Raw genomic sequence first — 19,359 nt, 5'->3', positions numbered from 1 at the left:
GATCCAGGGCTGCTGCTGTTCTCAGCGCCAGCCGTGGTTCGTGGTGGTGGTCCGTGGTTGGCAGTGGTCGTCAGCTGCAGACACGGTCAGTGGTGGTCTGTGGCTGATGGTGGTGGTCTGTGGCTTATTATAGGCCTCGGTACAAGCTGCGGTTAGTGGTGGTGGTCCATGGCACCTGCCATGATTGGTGATGGTGATCCATGGTTCGTGGTGGTCCTCAGTAAGAGCTGTCGTTGGTGGCAGTGGCCCATGGCACCAGTCATGGCTGGAGGCGGTGGTCCATGGCTGATGGTGATGGTCCATGGTTGGTGCTGGCGGTCCTTGGCAGTGGCTGTGATTGGAGGTCGTGGCCCATCGTTGGCGCTGGTCTTTGGCAGCAGCTGTAGCTGAAACTTATCAGGTGGCCTGTAGTTGGTGGTGGTGGTCTATGGTTGATGGTTGTCCTCGGCACGTGGTCAGTTGGTGATGGAGTTCCATGGTTGGTGGTGGTCCTCGACACCAGCTGCGGTTGTTGGTGGTGGCCCATGGCTGATGGTGGTAAGTCCATGGTTGTTGGAGGTGGTCTGCGGCACCAGCTATGGTTGGCAGTGGTGAACCACGGCAGGCAGGCAGTTGTCCTCAGCATAGCTGTAGTTGGTGGAGCTGGTCCATGGATGATGGTGGTCCATTGTCGTGGCACTGGTCCATGGTTGGTGGTGGTTCCATGGTTGTGGTGTTGGTCCATGGTTGGTGGTGGTCCTTGGCACAGCCTGGTTGTTGGTGGTGATCCATGGCTGACGGTGGTGATGATCCTTGGTTGGCAGTGGTCCATGGTTGCTGGTGTTGGTCCATGGTTGCTGGTTTTCCTTGGCACAGCCGTGGTTGGTGGCGGTGGCCCTTGGCTGATGGTGGTAGTTGTGGTCCATGGTTGGCTCTGGTCCTTGGCAGAGCTGTGGTTGGCGGTGCTGGTTTGGCATCGCCTGTGTCGGGACGCCGTCCTGAGCCGTGTGTTCTCCATCTGCACTCACACTGACAGCCAGGATTGCTCCATCACCAATACTTGTTTTGCTGCGACAGGATAACGTATGGTTCCCATATGTTGCTCCACGCTCGCAGCAAAATAATCCCCACCTATAAAATACTAATGCAAAAAAAAACACCTTCCAGCAGCTCTGGACTGCTTTCCTTTTCAGCCCACTCTCCTGGGTCGCGGTAATGGTGTTGTCACAGCACATGGAGCTGCTCCTGCACTGATGGGGGGCAGCCCTGCTATGGGGCTGTGCTCTGCAGCACAGGGCTGGGAGGCACAGCGTGGTGGTGTGGTGTGACGGTGTGATGTGGCTGTGCAATGTGACGGCGTGGGGTGATGGTACAGGGTGACAGAGTGGTGTGATGGTACAGGGTGACAGAGTGGTGTGATGGTACAGGGTGATGGTGTGGTGTGATGGTACAGGGAGACGGTGTGGGGTGATGGTACAGGGTGACAGTGTGGGGTGATGGTACAGGGTGACAGTGTGGGGTGATGGTACAGGGTGACGGCGTGGGGTGATGGTACAGGGTGGCAGTGTGGTGTGATGGTACAGGGTGACAATGTGGGGTGATGGTACAGAGTGACGGCGTGGTGTGATGGTACAGGGTGGCAATGTGGTGTGATGGTACAGGGTGATGATGTGGTGTGATGGTACAGGGTGATGGTGTGGTGTGATGGTACAGGGTGGCAATGTGGTGTGATGGTACAGGGTGATGGTGTGGGGTGATGGTACAGGGTGATGGTGTGGTGTGATGGTACAGGGTGACAGTGTGGGGTGATGGTACAGGGTGACGGCGTGGGGTGATGGTACAGGGTGATGGTGTGGTGTGATGGTACAGGGTGACAGTGTGGGGTGATGGTACAGGGTGACGGCGTGGGGTGATGGTACAGGGTGGCAGTGTGGTGTGATGGTACAGGGTGACGGTGTGGGGTGATGGTACAGGGTGACAGAGTGGGGTGATGGTACAGGGTGATGGCGTGGGGTGATGGTACAGGGTGACAGAGTGGGGTGATGGTACAGGGTGATGGCGTGGGGTGATGGTACAGGGTGACAGTGTGGTGTGATGGTACAGGGTGATGGCGTGGGGTGATGGTACAGGGTGACAGAGTGGGGTGATGGTACAGGGTGACAGTGTGGGGTGATGGTACAGGGTAACAGTGTGGGGTGATGGTACAGGGTGACGGTGTGGGGTGATGGTACAGGGTGGCAATGTGGTGTGATGGTACAGGGTGACGATGTGGGGTGATGGTACAGGGTGATGGCATGGGATGATGGTACAGGGTGACAATGTGGTGTGATGGTACAGGGTGACAGTGTGGTGTGATGGTACAGGGTGATGGTGTGGGGTGATGGTACAGGGTGATGGTGTGGGGTGATGGTACAGGGTGGCAATGTGGTGTGATGGTACAGGGTGACAATGTGGTGTGATGGTACAGGGTGACAGTGTGGTGTGATGGTACAGGGTGATGGTGTGGGGTGATGGTACAGGGTGACGGTGTGGTGTGATGGTACAGGGTGACAGTGTGGGGTGATGGTACAGGGTGACAATGTGGGGTGATGGTACAGGGTGATGGCGTGGTGTGATGGTACAGGGTGACAGTGTGGGGTGATGGTACAGGGTGACGATGTGGGGTGATGGTACAGGGTGACGATGTGGGGTGATGGTACAGGGTGATGGTGTGGGGTGATGGTACAGGGTGATGATGTGGGGTGATGGTACAGGGTGACGGTGTGGGGTGATGGTACAGGGTGATGGTGTGGGGTGATGGTACAGGGTGACAATGCGGTGTGATGGTACAGGGTGACAATGTGGTGTGATGGTACAGGGTAACAGTGTGGGGTGATGGTACAGGGTGACAGTGTGGGGTGATGGTACAGGGTAACAATGTGGGGTGATGGTACAGGGTGACGGTGTGGTGTGATGGTACAGGGTGACGATGTGGGGTGATGGTACAGGGTGACAATGTGGGGTGATGGTACAGGGTGACGGTGTGGTGTGATGGTACAGGGTGACGATGTGGGGTGATGGTACAGGGTGACGGCGTGGGGTGATGGTACAGGGTGACAGAGTGGTGTGATGGTACAGGGTGACGATGTGGGGTGATGGTACAGGGTGACAGCGTGGTGTGATGGTACAGGGTGACGGTGTGGTGTGATGGTACAGGGTGACGGTGTGGGGTGATGGTACAGGGTGACAGTGTGGTGTGATGGTACAGGGTGACAGTGTGGGGTGATGGTACAGGGTGATGGTGTGGGGTGATGGTACAGGGTGACGATGTGGGGTGATGGTACAGGGTGACAGAGTGGTGTGATGGTACAGGGTGACAATGTGGTGTGATGGTACAGGGTGATGGTGTGGGGTGATGGTACAGGGTGACGGCGTGGTGTGATGGTACAGGGTGACGATGTGGGGTGATGGTACAGGGTGATGGTGTGGGGTGATGGTACAGGCTGACGGTGTGGGGTGATGGTACAGGGTGACGGCGTGGTGTGATGGTACAGGGTGATGGCATGGTGTGATGGTACAGGGTGACAGTGTGGTGTGATGGTACAGGGTGACGATGTGGGGTGATGGTACAGGGTGACAATGTGGGGTGATGGTACAGGGTGACAATGTGGGGTGATGGTACAGGGTGACAGAGTGGTGTGATGGTACAGGGTGACAGTGTGGGGTGATGGTACAGGGTGACGGTGTGGGGTGATGATACAGGGTGATGGCATGGTGTGATGGTACAGGGTGACAGAGTGGTGTGATGGTACAGGGTGACGGTGTGGGGTGATGATACAGGGTGATGGCATGGTGTGATGGTACAGGGTGACAGAGTGGTGTGATGGTACAGGGTGACGGTGTGGTGTGATGGTACAGGGTGACAGTGTGGTGTGATGGTACAGGGTGATGGCGTGGGGTGATGGTACAGGGTGATAGTGTGGGGTGATGGTACAGGGTGACGGTGTGGGGTGATGGTACAGGGTGACGGCGTGGGGTGATGGTACAGGGTAACAGTGTGGGGTGATGGTACAGGGTGACAATGTGGGATGATGGTACAGGGTGATGATGTGGTGTGATGGTACAGGGTGACAGCACAGTGTGTTGGCACAACATAATAATCACAGAATCCTGGAATGGCCTGGGTTGCACAGGAGCTCAGTGCTCATCTGGTTCCAACCCCTGCTGTGTGCAGGTCGCCAACCAGCAGCCCAGGCTGCCCAGAGCCACATCCAGCCTGGCCTCCAATGCCTGCAGGGATGGAGCATCCACAGCCTCCTTGGGCAACCTGTGCCAGTGCCTCACCACCCTCTGGCTGAAAAACTTCCTCCTCATATCCAACCCAAACCTCCCGTCTCAGTTTAAAACCATTCCCCTTGTCTTACCACTATCCACTCATGTAAACAGCCGTTCCCCCTCCTGTTTATTCGCTCCCTCCAATCACTGCAAGGCCACCATGAGGTCTCTCCCCCCAGCCTTCTCCAAGTCGAACAAGCCCAGTTCCCCCAGCATCTCCTCAATATGAGAGGTGCTCCAGTCCTCTGACAAAGTGAAGGTGCGACGTGGCAGTGCAGTGTGGCAGCGCTGTGCGGTGGTGCGACGTGACAAAGCGTCGCGATGGTGTGATGTGACTTGGTCTGGTGGTACAACGTGACGATGCGGTGTGACAGCACGGCGTGACAGTACAACCTGACAATATGGTGTGACTGCACAGCGTGATAACGTGGTGTAACGGTACAGCATGGCAATGTGATGCCATGGTGCACAGTGTGACGTCGCCGTGCTTCTCCCCAGCTGTGCAGTGCAGACGCTGCGGGCCATGCTGGCACGGGGGTGGCAGTGAGGCTGTGGCCACGGCTGTGGGCAGTGCTGGCGGATGGGAGCTGATGGAGAGCCCTGAGCGGCACCACGAGGGCGTCACTGTGCTGGCTGGGTGAGGGCAGGGGGTGTGGGGGCACAAGGATGGGGGTATTGGAGGGTGAGGGCATCGGGGACAGGGAGCATGAGGGGCAGGGTTGTTGGGGACTGGGGGCATTGGGGGACACGGATGTTGAGGACTGAGTGCTTTAGGGACAGGGGCATCGAGGATTGGGGGCACCAGGGATGAGGTCGTGGGGGACGGTGGCATTGGGAACTGAGGGCATTGAGGGGCAGGGGGCGTTGAAGACTGGGGGCACTGGGGGCAGTGGAGACGGGCGTTGGAAATGGGGGCATTGGGGACTTGGGGACACTGGGGACAGGGGGCACTGGGGGACTGGAAGAATTGGGGGTTGGGGGCATTGGGGAACTGCAGGCATCAGTGGCGGGCATTGAGGGCTGGAGGCATTGGGGATGGGGGCACTGGGGACAGGGGGCACTGGGGGACTGGAAGAATTGGGGGTTGGGGGCATTGAGGAACTGCAGGCATCAGTGGTGGGCATTGGGGATGGGGGCACTGGGGACAGGGGGCACTGGGGACAGGGGGCACTGGGGGACTGGAAGAATTGGGGGTTGGGGGCATTGGGGAACTGCAGGCATCAGTGGTGGGCATTGAGGGCTGGAGGCATTGGGGATGGGGGCACTGGGGACAGGGGGCACTGGGGGACTGGAAGAATTGGGGGTTGGGGGCATTGGGGAACTGCAGGCATCAGTGGTGGGCATTGGGGATGGGGGCGCTGGGGACAGGGGCACGGGACTGGAAGAATTGGGGGTTGGGGGCATTGGGGAACTGCAGGCATCAGTGGTGGGCATTGGGGATGGGGGCACTGGGGACAGGGGGCACTGGGGGACTGGAAGAATTGGGGGCTGGGGGCATTGGGGAACTGCAGGCATCAGTGGTGGGCATTGGGGATGGGGGCACTGGGGACAGGGGGCACTGGGGGACTGGAAGAATTGGGAGTTGGAGGCATTGGGGAACTGCAGGCATCAGTGGTGGGCATTGGGGATGGGGGCACTGGGGACAGGGGGCACTGGGGGACTGGAAGAATTGGGGGCTGGGGGCATTGGGGAACTGCAGGCATCAGTGGTGGGCATTGGGGATGGGGGCACTGGGGACAGGGGGCACTGGGGGACTGGAAGAATTGGGAGTTGGAGGCATTGGGGAACTGCAGGCATCAGTGGTGGGCATTGGGGATGGGGGCACTGGGGACAGGGGGCACTGGGGGACTGGAAGAATTGGGGGTTGGGGGCATTGGGGAACTGCAGGCATCAGTGGCGGGCATTGAGGGCTGGAGGCATTGGGGATGGGGGCACTGGGGACAGGGGGCACTGGGGGCTGGTGGCATTTGGAGACAAGGCATTGATGACCGGGGGCTGAGGGCTGTGTGGCTGACAGTCCCTTCTCCCTGCAGCTCCATGGCACGGCATGCTGGCCCCCGCCTGCCCCTCATTGTCAAGAGCCTCGTCCCCACGCTGAGCAGCGCCTTCGACAGCCAACGCGTCACTGCCACCGCCTTCCTGGCTGAGGTGAGCGGGGCAGAACCGTGCAGAATCCCCAAATTCCAGATCCATAGGGGCTGGAAGGGACCTCTGGAGCTCCTCCAACCCAACCTGGCTCCCTTCTCCCACCCCCACCCCCCAGACACCCATCAGCGCTGCTCACACCCCTCTCAGCCTTCTCTCCCCCAGCTGCACAGCCCCGGGGCTCTCAGCCCATCCCCACCAGGAGGGGCTCCAGGCCCCCCCATCCCCACACCCTCCGCTGGGCTCTCCCAGCACTTCCCAGTCTGCCCTGAACTGGGAGCCCAGCGCTGCAGCAGTGCCTGCAGGGCAGAGCAGAGGGGAGCAGCACCTCCCTGCCCCGCTGGCTGCACTCTGGCAACGAACCACAGGGTCCTGTTGGCCCTCTCGGCCTCCAGGGCTCACTGCTGGCTCCTGGTCAACTGTTGGTCAATCGCTGGTCATCCACCGGTCCATTGTTGGTCAACTATTGGTCAACAGTTGGTCAACCGTTGGCCTTCTTGGCCACAAGGGCACTCTGCTGGCTTGTGGTCAACCATTGGTCCTTTTGGCCACCAGGACGCACTACTGGCTCACGGTCAACCACTGGTCAACCGCTGGTTAGTTGTTGTTCAACCATTGGCTCTCTCGGCCTTGAGGCTCACTGCTGTCTCTTGATCAATCACTCATCAACCATCGGCCCTCTTGGCCACCAGGGCACAGTGCTGTCTCATGCTCAACCGTTGGGTCAACCTTTGGCCTCCAAGACCCCCAGCTCCTTCTCCACTGAACTCCCTTCCATCAGCTCAGCCCTGACCTACTTTAGGGTCGAGGCAGCGCCATTGCTGACCGCAATGGGGCCGTATTCTCATCCCTTCGTGCCATCCTAACCCTGCAGCAGAGGGAGCGATGGAGGAAGCATTCAGGCTCCACTTTAGGGTCGAGGCAGCGCCATTGCTGACCGCAGTGGGGCCGTATTCTCATCCCTTCGTGCCATCCTAACCCTGCAGCAGAGGGAACGATGGAGGAAGCATTCAGGCTCCACTTTAGGGTCGAGGCAGCACCATTGCTGACCGCAATGGGGCCGTATTCTCATCCCTTCGTGCCATCCTAACCCTGCAGCAGAGGGAGCGATGGAGGAAGCATTCAGGCTCCACTTTAGGGTCGAGGCAGCGCCATTGCTGACCGCAATGGGGCCGTATTCTCATCCCTTCATGCCATCCTAACCCTGCAACAGAGGGAGCGATGGAGGAAGCATTCAGGCTCCACTTTAGGGTCAAGGCAGCGCCATTGCTGACCGCAGTGGGGCCGTATTCTCATCCCTTCGTGCCATCCTAACCCTGCAGCAGAGGGAACGATGGAGGAAGCATTCAGGCTCCACTTTAGGGTCGAGGCAGCACCATTGCTGACCGCAATGGGGCCGTATTCTCATCCCTTCGTGCCATCCTAACCCTGCAGCAGAGGGAGCGATGGAGGAAGCATTCAGGCTCCACTTTAGGGTCGAGGCAGCGCCATTGCTGACCGCAATGGGGCCGTATTCTCATCCCTTCATGCCATCCTAACCCTGCAACAGAGGGAGCGATGGAGGAAGCATTCAGGCTCCACTTTAGGGTCGAGGCAGCGCCATTGCTGACCGCAGTGGGGCCGTATTCTCATCCCTTCATGCCATCCTAACCCTGCAGCAGAGGGAGCGATGGAGGAAGCATTCAGGCTCCACTTTAGGGTCAAGGCAGCGCCATTGCTGACCGCAGTGGGGCCGTATTCTCATCCCTTCGTGCCATCCTAACCCTACAGCAGAGGGAGCGATGGAGGAAGCATTCAGGCTCCACTTTAGGGTCGAGGCAGCGCCATTGCTGACCGCAGTGGGGCCGTATTCTCATCCCTTCGTGCCATCCTAACCCTGCAGCAGAGGGAGCGATGGAGGAAGCATTCAGGTTCCACTTTAGGGTCGAGGCAGCGCCATTGCTGACCGCAGTGGGGCCGTATTCTCATCCCTTCGTGCCATCCTAACCCTGCAGCAGAGGGAGCGATGGAGGAAGCATTCAGGCCCCACTTTAGGGTCGAGGCAGCGCCATTGCTGACCGCAGTGGGGCCGTATTCTCATCCCTTCGTGCCATCCTAACCCTGCAGCAGAGGGAGCGATGGAGGAAGCATTCAGGCTCCACTTTAGGGTCAAGGCAGCGCCATTGCTGACCGCAGTGGGGCCGTATTCTCATCCCTTCGTGCCATCCTAACCCTGCAGCAGAGGGAGCGATGGAGGAAGCATTCAGGCTCCACTTTAGGGTCGAGGCAGCGCCATTGCTGACCGCAGTGGGGCCGTATTCTCATCCCTTCGTGCCATCCTAACCCTGCAACAGAGGGAGCGATGGAGGAAGCATTCAGGCTCCACTTTAGGGTCGAGGCAGCGCCATTGCTGACCGCAGTGGGGCCGTATTCTCATCCCTTCGTGCCATCCTAACCCTGCAACAGAGGGAGCGATGGAGGAAGCATTCAGGCTCCACTTTAGGGTCAAGGCAGCGCCATTGCTGACCGCAGTGGGGCCGTATTCTCATCCCTTCGTGCCATCCTAACCCTGCAGCAGAGGGAACGATGGAGGAAGCATTCAGGCTCCACTTTAGGGTCAAGGCAGCGCCATTGCTGACCTCAGTGGGGCCGTATTCTCATCCCTTCGTGCCATCCTAACCCTGCAGCAGAGGGAGCGATGGAGGAAGCATTCAGGCTCCACTTTAGGGTCGAGGCAGCGCCATTGCTGACCGCAGTGGGGCCGTATTCTCATCCCTTCGTGCCATCCTAACCCTGCAGCAGAGGGAGCGATGGAGGAAGCATTCAGGCTCCACTTTAGGGTCGAGGCAGCGCCATTGCTGACCGCAGTGGGGCCGTATTCTCATCCCTTCGTGCCATCCTAACCCTGCAACAGAGGGAGCGATGGAGGAAGCATTCAGGCTCCACTTTAGGGTCGAGGCAGCGCCATTGCTGACCGCAGTGGGGCCGTATTCTCATCCCTTCGTGCCATCCTAACCCTGCAACAGAGGGAGCGATGGAGGAAGCATTCAGGCTCCACTTTAGGGTCAAGGCAGCGCCATTGCTGACCGCAGTGGGGCCGTATTCTCATCCCTTCGTGCCATCCTAACCCTGCAGCAGAGGGAACGATGGAGGAAGCATTCAGGCTCCACTTTAGGGTCAAGGCAGCGCCATTGCTGACCTCAGTGGGGCCGTATTCTCATCCCTTCGTGCCATCCTAACCCTGCAGCAGAGGGAGCGATGGAGGAAGCATTCAGGCTCCACTTTAGGGTCGAGGCAGCGCCATTGCTGACCGCAGTGGGGCCGTATTCTCATCCCTTCGTGCCATCCTAACCCTGCAGCAGAGGGAGCGATGGAGGAAGCATTCAGGCTCCACTTTAGGGTCGAGGCAGCGCCATTGCTGACCGCAGTGGGGCCGTATTCTCATCCCTTCGTGCCATCCTAACCCTGCAGCAGAGGGACCGGCGGAGGAAGCATTCAGGCTCCGGCCCTGAACGTGCGGCTGCCATGCAGCAGCAGCGCCGAGCTCCCTCTTTACGTCCCACCCCAGGAATGAGGTGACTCAAGGCTTCTCCTCTCCCCGCCAGAACCCGTAACCGTATCTCCATACCACCATCGAGCCCGGGGCCACTCGAGGAGGTTCTGTTACATAAAGGAACGCCTTGTGCCAACAAGGCACAGCTATATCCTCGCTCATAAACCACCTTTTAAATTCTCAGCTGCTTTAAGCAGCCCGGGACGAGGGCCCTGTTTTTATTTTCTGTTTGGCCGTGGCAGCCGCCGGCCCCGGCTCTTGGCTCCCATCCCAGAATCTGCTTTCGTTTTGGAGCGCGGTTGGCTCTCGGCGTCCTTTTTTTTTTTGGGGGGGGGGGGTTTAAAATAGCGGCTTTGCCTCACCGTGGGGCGGGAGGGGAAGGAAGCAAATGCCTGTGTCTCCCTCTCTCCAAACTGATGAGGTGAGAGCTCGGTCCCTCCGCTCTCAGCAGTGCCGGTGACGGAGATGACAGAGTGAGAGCCGGGAGGGGACGGCCGTGGGGCTGCGGCGTCGGGGAGCGGTGGCAACGGGCCCTCCTGGCACTGCTGGTGGTGCCCAGTCTGTGCCATGGGGTGCCGTGGGGTGCCAGGTTTTGTGCCGTGGGGTCCCTTTGCCAAGTGCCAGATCTGTGCCATGGGGCATCATGGTGTGCCATAGGCAGTCCCAAGGATCCCAGTGCCGTGGGGTCCCTTTGCCAAGTGCCAGATCTGTGCCATGGGGTGCCAGGTTTTGTGCCTTGGGGTCCCTTTGCCAAGTGCCAGGTCTGTGCCGTGGGGTGCCAGGTTTTGTGCCGTGGAGTCCCTTTGCCAAGTGCCAGATCTGTGCCATGGGGCGTCATGGTGTGCCATAGGCAGTCCCGAGGATCCCAGTGCCATGGGGTGCCGCGCAGTGCCAGATCTGTGCCGTGGGGTGCCAGGTTTTGTGCCGTGGGGTCCCTTTGCCAAGTGCCAGGTCTGTGCCATGGGGTGCCAGGTTTTGTGCCGTGGGATCCCAGTGCCAGGTCTGTGGCCATGGGGCACCATGGATTCTCTGCCATGGAGTGTGCCATGGGATGTCAGGTCTGTGCCACAAGGTTCCGTGGAGTGCCAGGTTTTATGCCATGGGGTTCCTGTGCCAGGTGCCAGGACTGTGCCATGGGGTCCCTGTGCCAGGTGCCAGGTCTGTGCCATGGGGTCCCTGCTTTGGGTGCCAGGTCTGTGCCCGGGGACACCGTGGGATGCCAGGTCTGTGCCATGGGTTGCCATGAGGTGCCAGATTTTGGTCACTGCCACCTGCAGAAGCCCCTGCTCTGCCCTGCACCCAGCAGCTCCACACAGCTCGTTAACCCGTGTCATTAACAGCTCCTCCATTTCTGTTTGCACTGAGCCGGGTCCCCAGGGGTGGGGGTCAATGGGAGAGCAGCCCCGGCAGCCCCCGGCTCGGCGCACGGCCAGCAGCTGACAGCACTGCGGGGCTCTGCACTGCTTGCCAGGAGCTCTGTGTTTTGCTGCTGGGATGTTCCTGCAACTGTGGGGCCGTGCTCCTGCTGCTGGGGACGCTGCTGGGGTGACGGGGTCGTGCTCCTGCTGCTCTACTCCTGGATTTACTCCTGGTACATGGAACTGTGCTCCCGCTGCTGGGGCCGCTCCTGGGGCTGAGCTCCTGCTGCTGGGATGCTCTTGGAGTCGTGGGGCCGTGCTCCTGTTGCTGTGCAGCTGGGATTGCTCCTGGAGTCATGCTCCTGCTGCTGCACCGCTGGGAGCGTTCCTGACGCTGCGCTTCAGCTGCTGGCGATGCTGCTGGGGCCACGGGGCTGTGCTCCTGCTGCCGTATTGCTGGGGATGCTCCTGGAGCTGTGCTTCTGCTGCTGGCGATGCTCTTGGAGTTGTGGAGTTGTGCTCCTGCTGTTCTGCTCTTGGGAATGCTCCTGGGTGCGAGGAGCTGTGCTCCAGCTGCTAAGATTCTCCTGGGGTGACGGGGCCGCGCTCTGCTACTCTGCATCTGGGGATGCTCCTAGACGTGTGCTCTGCTGCTCTGACAATGGGAACGTTCCCAGAGCTGTGCTCCTGCTGCTGGAGCCATGGGGCAGTGCCTGTGGGGATGCTGCCAGAGCCATGGGGCTGTGCTGCTGCTCTGCAGCTGGGGCCGTGCTTTTCCCCTCAGCCCCCAGCCTCTCCCTGCTGCCCTCGGCTCACCCAGAAGTGATCTGAGCTCGGTGGGTCGCAGGGATGGGGTTGGGTCCCTCCCAGCTGTCGGTGCCCTCCATCCCTGCGCGTTCCCTGGACCTGAGGGCTGTGAGGAGTTCCCCATTTGCAGTTCTGAGCTGAGAGCTGAAATCCAGAGCTGAAACCCAGGAGCAGGCGTCTCGCCCTGGGGAAGAAAGCAGTGGCAGCTCCCCACCCACCGCCTCAGCCACCCGTGGGATGGGTGGCTGCCATCCCACCGCTCCGTTCTCCCTCAGCTGCTGAGCAGTAACGTGGTGAACGACCTGATCCTGCTGGAGAGCGTGATGGACAGCTTGACGGGGCGGCAGAAGGACCCCAGTCTGCTGGTGCGCGTGCTGGCGCTGCGGGGGCTGGGCAACATCGCCGTGGGGGCACCCGAAAAGGTGGGAGCAAATGGCACGGAGCTGGTCGGGTCCTCTGGGGCTGGGTGGGGGGGAGGGGGGGGTGCTTATGGGGGTCACTGCCTGCTCTGGGAATGGGGCTGTTGGCCACGTCCTCACCCTGGTGACGGTGCGGTGGCGCGGCCTTTGCGTCCCACTGCTGTGGGACGGTGGTGGGCATGGTGGGATGAGGGAGAAATTTCTTCTCCAAAGTGGTCGGGCACTGGAAATGGGCTGCCTGAGGTGGGGGTGGAGTCACCGACCCCTGGGGGTGGTTGGGAAGCATGGAGATGTGGTACCTGGGGACGCGGTCAGTGGGGATGGGTTGGGTTGGGGATCTCCGAGGTCTTCTCCAACCCCAATGACTCCGTGATGGTTTGATCCTGGGAGCCCAGCCGTCCTCCTCCTGCTCTCTTACCCCACACACAGGAGCTGAGTAGGGCAATCTCTGTGGCATGTTAGGGTCCTACAGCCCCCCCCGTGGTTCCCAGGTGCTCAGCATGCCGCTCTGTGTCCTTTGGGATCTGCGCTGGGGCCACAGCTGCCCCATAGTGCTGGAGCTGCGGGCCAGAGTGGCTCTGGGCTCCCTACAGTGACCCCAAAGGGGCTGTGGTGAGGTGGGGTCAATTTGTGCTAGGGCAGATTTGGGGTCGGGCATAGGGGGAAATCTTGCCAGAAGTGCACAGGGAGGTGGTGGAGTCTCATCCAAGGAGGGATTGAATAGATGTGAGGATGTGAGGATGTGAGGATGTGAGGATGTGGCTCTTGGAGACATGGTCAGAGGGGGTGGTGGGGTGGTTTGCAGTTGGGCTGGGTGATCCTAGCGTTCTCTTCCAACCTGAATGATCCTGTGGTTCTATTTAGGGTCATGGTGGGATGGGTTGGGTTTGAACTGAATGATCTTGGAGGTCTCTTCCAGCTGTAATGACTCAGTGGTTTTAATTGGGGTCATGATAGGAGTGAGTTGGGGTTGCAGGCCTTGGAGGTGTCTTCCAACCTTTATGACTATTTAGGGTCGTAGTGGGATGGATTGGGGTTAGACAGGGGATCTCAGAGGTCTTCTCCAACCTAAATGACTTTATTTAGGGTCATGGGGAGGTGGGTTTGGGTGGGTTTGGGTCGGAGTTGGGGATCTTGGAGCTCTTTTCCAACCTTAACAATTCCCAGCTGCCACGGGTCTCCTTCTCCCTTACAGTTGGACTGGATGATGTTGGTCTTTTCCAGCCTTGGTGATCCTATGATTCTTGCACATCCCCACAGTGTAGGGCTGTGCTTTGTCCTTTTCCCAGCCATCCTCCAAATTGCAAAGGCGAAGTGATGGCAGACTTACCGTGGGTTTATGCTGTAATTTCATTTTAATTCCAGCTCTCATCACTTCCCTCACAGGTGCATAAGCATGGGGCCAAGCTGCTGGCGTCCATGGTCAACGGCATGGATGACAGAGACGACCCCAACAACCTGGTGGCCTTGGAGGCCATGACCAGTCTGTCCAAGCTTCTGGAGTACCTGGAGGAGAGGGACGTGCGGGCCACGCTCCTGCACATCGCCATCAGGATCCGGCCCTTCTTTGACAGCGTAAGGGAACGGGCTGGCAGAGCCTGCTCTGGGCACGGGGTCTCGATGGACCGCAGGGTCTGGGCTGGGCACTGTGCATAGGGTGGGCATTACTGAGCTCCCTCAAATGGTTGGAGGTGAATGGAGCACGGAAAGGTTGTCCCCAGCGTCCCCCATCTGTTCCCTTCCTCTTGTGGGGCTCCGGCCCAGGGGATGGGGCTGACATTGGGTTGAAATTCAGGAGTTTACACCCAGCGGCGGCCCCTGAGCCCCAGCTTGTCCCCGCCTGCAGGAGCAGCCCGACCTCCGCCGCTCATCCATCGTGCTCTTCGGCAACCTGACCAAATTCAGCGAGGGTGACTGCGAGGCGTTCTTCGAGCAGATCCTCAACGGGCTGGTGACGTTGCTGCTGCACCTCCAGGACCCCAAACCTGAGGTCGTCAGGGTGAGCGCACGGCACGGGGTGGGGGGCGGTGATGTGGCGATGCGGCAATGCGTTGAGCCCCCCAGCACGCTGCAACCTCCCCCTGTGTGCGTGCTGCAGGCCTGCAAGTTCGCTCTGCGCATGTGCGGCCCCAACATGGGCTGTGAGGGGCTGTGTGACATGTTCCTGAACCACCTGCGCGAGGACCGGAGCCTGCACTACGGCGAGTTCATGAACAACGTCTGCAAGCACCTGGTGAGTGCTGCCCGGCTGGCCAACGGGTGGGCAGCGGTTGGAAAATGGTTGACCAGCGATTGATTGACCAGTAGTTGACCAACTGTTGAGCAGCGGTTGACCAGCAGTTGACCAGTAGTTGAATGGTTGGCCAGTGGTTGACCAATGGTTGACCCAATTGTTGACCAACGGTTGACCAATGGTTGAGCAGCGGTTGACCAGCAGTTGACCAGTAGTTGAATGGTTGGCCAGTGGTTGACCAATGGTTGACCCAATTGTTGACCAATGGTTGACCAATGGTTGAGCAGCGGTTGACCAGCAGTTGACCAGTAGTTGAATGGTTGGCCAGTGGTTGACCAATGGTTGACCCACTTGTTGACCAATGGTTGACCAGTGGTTGAGCAGCGATTGACCAGCAGTTGACCAGTAGTTGAATGGTTGGCCAGTGGTTGACCAATGGTTGACCCAATTGTTGAACAGTGGTTGACCAATGGTTAAGCAGCGGTTGACCAGCAGTTGACCAGTAGTTGAATGGTTGGCCAGTGGTAGACCAATGGTTGACCAATGGTTGACCAATGGTTGAGCAGCGGTTGACCAGCAGTTGACCAGTAGTTGAATGGTTGGCCAGTGGTTGACCAATGGTTGACCCAATTGTTGACCAATGGTTGACCAATGGTTGAGCAGCGGTTGACCAGCAGTTGACCAGTAGTTGAATGGTTGGCCAGTGGTTGACCAATGGTTGACCCAATTGTTGACCAATGGTTGAGCAGCGGTTGACCAGCAGTTGACCAGTAGTTGAATGGTTGGCCAGTGGTTGACCAATGGTTGACCCAATTGTTGACCAATGGTTGACCAGTGGTTGAGCAGTGGTTGACCAGCAGTTGACCAGTAGTTGAATGGTTGGCCAGTGGTTGACCAATGGTTGACCCAATTGTTGACCAATGGTTGAGCAGCAGTTGAGCAGCAGTTGACCAGCAGTTGACCAGCAGTTGACCAGTAGTTGAATGGTTGGCCAGTGGTTGACCAATGGTTGACCCAATTGTTGATCAATGGTTGACCAATGGTTGAGCAGCGGTTGACCAGCAGTTGACCAGTAGTTGAATGGTTGGCCAGTGGTTGACCAATGGTTGACCCAATGGTTGACCAATGGTTGAGCAGCGGTTGACCAGCAGTTGACCAGTTGTTGAATGGTTGGCCAGTGGTTGACCAATGGTTGACCCAATTGTTGACCAATGGTTGACCAATGGTTGAGCAGCAGTTGACCAGCAGTTGACCAGTAGTTGAATGGTTGGCCAGTGGTTGACCAATGGTTGACCCAATTGTTGACCAATGGTTGAGCAGCAGTTGACCAGCAGTTGACCAGTAGTTGAATGGCTGGCCAGTGGTTGACCAATGGTTGACCCAATTGTTGACCAATGGTTGACCAATGGTTGAGCAGCGGTTGACCAGCAGTTGACCAGTAGTTGAATGGTTGGCCAGTGGTTGACCAATGGTTGACCCAGTTGTTGAACAGTGGTTGACCAATGGTTGACCCAATTGTTGACCGATGGATGACCCAAGTGTTGAACAACGGTTGAACAACATTAGAACAGTGGTTGGCCCCTGGTTGAGTGGTTGGCCAATGGTTGAATCACTGGTTGACCCTAAAGTTAACCAACAGTTGAGCAGTGGTTGAACGGTTGACCAATGGTTGACAAGTGGTTGAACTGGATATCTAGAAAATGGTTGACCATTGGACTTGAATGGTTGGCCAATAGTTGTCCAACAGTTGACCAGTGAGTGACCAAAAGCTGACCAATGATTGAATGTTTGTCCGCTGGTTAACCAACAATTGACCAATGGTCGACCAACACTTGATCAACAATTAACCAGTGATTGAATGATTGACCAATGGTTGACCAGAGGTTGAACTGGAGATCCAGAAAATGATTGGACTTGAATTGTTGACCAGCGGTTGACCCATGGTTGACCCAAGGTTCACCAGTGGTTGAACAGCAATTGGCCAACAGTTGGCTAATGGTTGACCAAGAGTTGAATGGTCAACCAATGGTTGTCCAGTGGTTGAATAATGGTTGACCAACAGTTGACCGTGAGCCAACCGCGAAGCCTGGTGGCCAAGAGGGCGACCAGTTGGGGGGTTTGGACTGGAGGATCTCCAGAAGTCGCTTCCAGCCCTTCCAGCTGTGTGATTCTGTGTTGCATCCCGCAGATGCAGAGCTACCCGGAGATGCTGAACCGTCTGGTTCTGACCAACCTCTTCTACTTCAAGAGCTCCTGGGTGGAAATCCGAGCAGCTGCACCCATGTTTATCGGTAAGGCTGTGCCTGCTCAGTGCTGTTGTTTCCATGCTACTCTGCACCCCCATGGGGTCCTGGGGGGGGTGTTCAGTCCCCGCTGCACCCTATGGGCTGCATGGACCCTACCAGATCGTGATAAAGTTCATCCTGTCGTGATAAAGGCAGTGCAGAGTTGGGCTGTGTTGTGCAGGGCTGGCAGCACTGTGCTGGCTCATAGCAGTGGATTCATGGAGCTGCAGAGGTGCTGGTGGGGGCACCACTCCAACCCAATCCGTTCCATGGCTCTTTAAGGACCCTTCCAACCCAGCCTTCCCAGGGTTCTGTGATCTTCAAGAACCCTTTCAATCCAACCATCCTGTGACTCTCTCAACCCAACCATCCCATGGCTCTATGATCTTTAAGGACCTTTCCAATCCAACCATCCTGTGGCTCTATGATCTTTAAGGACCTTTCCAATCCAACCATCTTATTACTATGATCTTTAAGGACCTTTCCAATCCAACCATCCCATGGCTCTATCATCATTAAGGACCTTTCCAATCCAACCATCCCTTGACTCTATGATCTTTAAGGAGCTTTCCAATCCAACCACCCCATGGCTCTATGATCTTTAAGGACCTTTCCAATCCAACCACCCCATGGCTCTATGATCTTTAAGGACCTTTCCAATCCAACCATCCCATGGCTCTATGATCTTTAAGGACCTTTCCAATCCAACCATCCCCTGGCTCTATGATCTTTAAGGACCTTTCCAATCCAACAACCCCATGGCTCTATGATCTTTAAGGACCTTTCCTATCCAACCATCCCGTGGCTCTATGATCTTTAAGGACCTTTCCAATCCAACCATCCCGTGGCTCTATGATCTTTAAGGACCTTTCCAATCCAACCATCCTGTGGCTCTATCATCATTAAGGACCTTTCCAACCCAACCATCCTGTGACTCTATGATCTTTAAGGACCTTTCCAATCCAACCATCCTGTGACTCTAGGATCTTTAAGGACCTTTCCAATCCAACCATCCTGTGACTCTATGATCTTTAAGGACCTTTCCAACCCAACCATCCTATGACTCTATGATCTTTAAGGACCTTTCCAATCCAACCATCCTATGACTCTATGATCTTTAAGGACCTTTCCAACCCAACCATCCTGTGACTCTATGATCTTTAAGGACCTTTCCAATCCAACCATCCCATGGCTCTATGATCTTTAAGGACCTTTCCAATCCAACCATCCTGTGACTCTATGATCTTTAAGGACCTTTCCAATCCAACCATCCTGTGACTATGATCTTTAAGGACCTTTCCAATCCAACCATCCTGTGACTCTATGATCTTTAAGGACCTTTCCAATCCAACCATCCTTTGACTCTATGATCTTTAAGGACCTTTCCAATCCAACCATCCCTTGACTCTATGATCTTTAAGGACCTTTCCAATCCAACCACCCCATGGCTCTATGATCTTTAAGGACCTTTCCAATCCAACCATCCTGTGACTCTATGATCTTTAAGGACCTTTCCAATCCAACCATCCTGTGACTATGATCTTTAAGGACCTTTCCAACCCAACCATCCCGTGACTCTATGATCTTTAAGGACCTTTCCAATCCAACCATCCTGTGACTGTGTGATCTTCAAGGACCTTTCCAATCCAACCACCCTATGACTCTATGATCTTTAAGGACCTTTCCAATCCAACCATCCCATGGCTCTATGATCTTCGAGGACCTTTCCAACCCAACCATCCCGTGACTCTATGAGCTTTAGGGACCCTTCCAACCCAACCATCCCATGGCTTTATGATCTTTAAGGACCTTTCCAATCCAACCATCCTATGACGCTATGATCTTTAAGGACCTTTCCAACCCAACCGTCCCGTGGTTCCATCATCTGTTAAGGGAGTCCAACCTTTTGGCTCACCTTCACCCGTACTGAGTGAAGAGGAGTCTCTTGGGCCACATATAAAATACATAGGATAGTTTAACTTAAATAAGCAATAGAACTTATGTTTTTTTCTGAAAACATAAAGAGAGCAGCATGAAACCAGTGGGATGTTTGACCTTGTTGTTGTGAAACTCACACACCGCTCTGGTTCAATGGCGGCGCTCGTGGTTCCCTGTGAGGCGTTCATCAGAGATTTGTGCTCTGGTTTCCCTCGTCCTGTGCCTCCCTCTGGAGAGCAGAAACGTACGTCCTGCCAAACCAAGAGGTTGTCCTTCTTCATGGCCCCAAAGAATCCAATTCATTGGCGACCTTACTTTCATTTCCAGTACCTCTAACGAGAGCAGAGTG

The 19,359-nt window shown here is 57.0% G+C and overlaps 1 protein-coding gene across 1 annotated transcript in view; it reads left to right on the top strand.

The window, feature by feature from the left end:
• Positions 1-19,359, top strand: part of LOC125691184 (maestro heat-like repeat-containing protein family member 1) — a 146,356-nt gene that overhangs the window by 117,830 nt on the left and 9,167 nt on the right. The window contains 8 exon segments of the mRNA XM_048940225.1: positions 4,792-4,828; positions 4,830-4,930; positions 6,327-6,441; positions 12,411-12,557; positions 13,941-14,129; positions 14,401-14,553; positions 14,653-14,787; positions 16,976-17,078. Of these exon segments, the coding sequence (XP_048796182.1) occupies positions 4,792-4,828; positions 4,830-4,930; positions 6,327-6,441; positions 12,411-12,557; positions 13,941-14,129; positions 14,401-14,553; positions 14,653-14,787; positions 16,976-17,078 (980 nt within the window).

The sequence above is a fragment of the Lagopus muta genome, chromosome 3 (assembly GCF_023343835.1).
Source record: "Lagopus muta isolate bLagMut1 chromosome 3, bLagMut1 primary, whole genome shotgun sequence".
Classification (NCBI taxonomy): domain Eukaryota; kingdom Metazoa; phylum Chordata; class Aves; order Galliformes; family Phasianidae; genus Lagopus; species Lagopus muta.
Note: the sequence above shows the minus strand (reverse complement) of the source record. Positions and strands in the feature narration are given on the sequence as shown.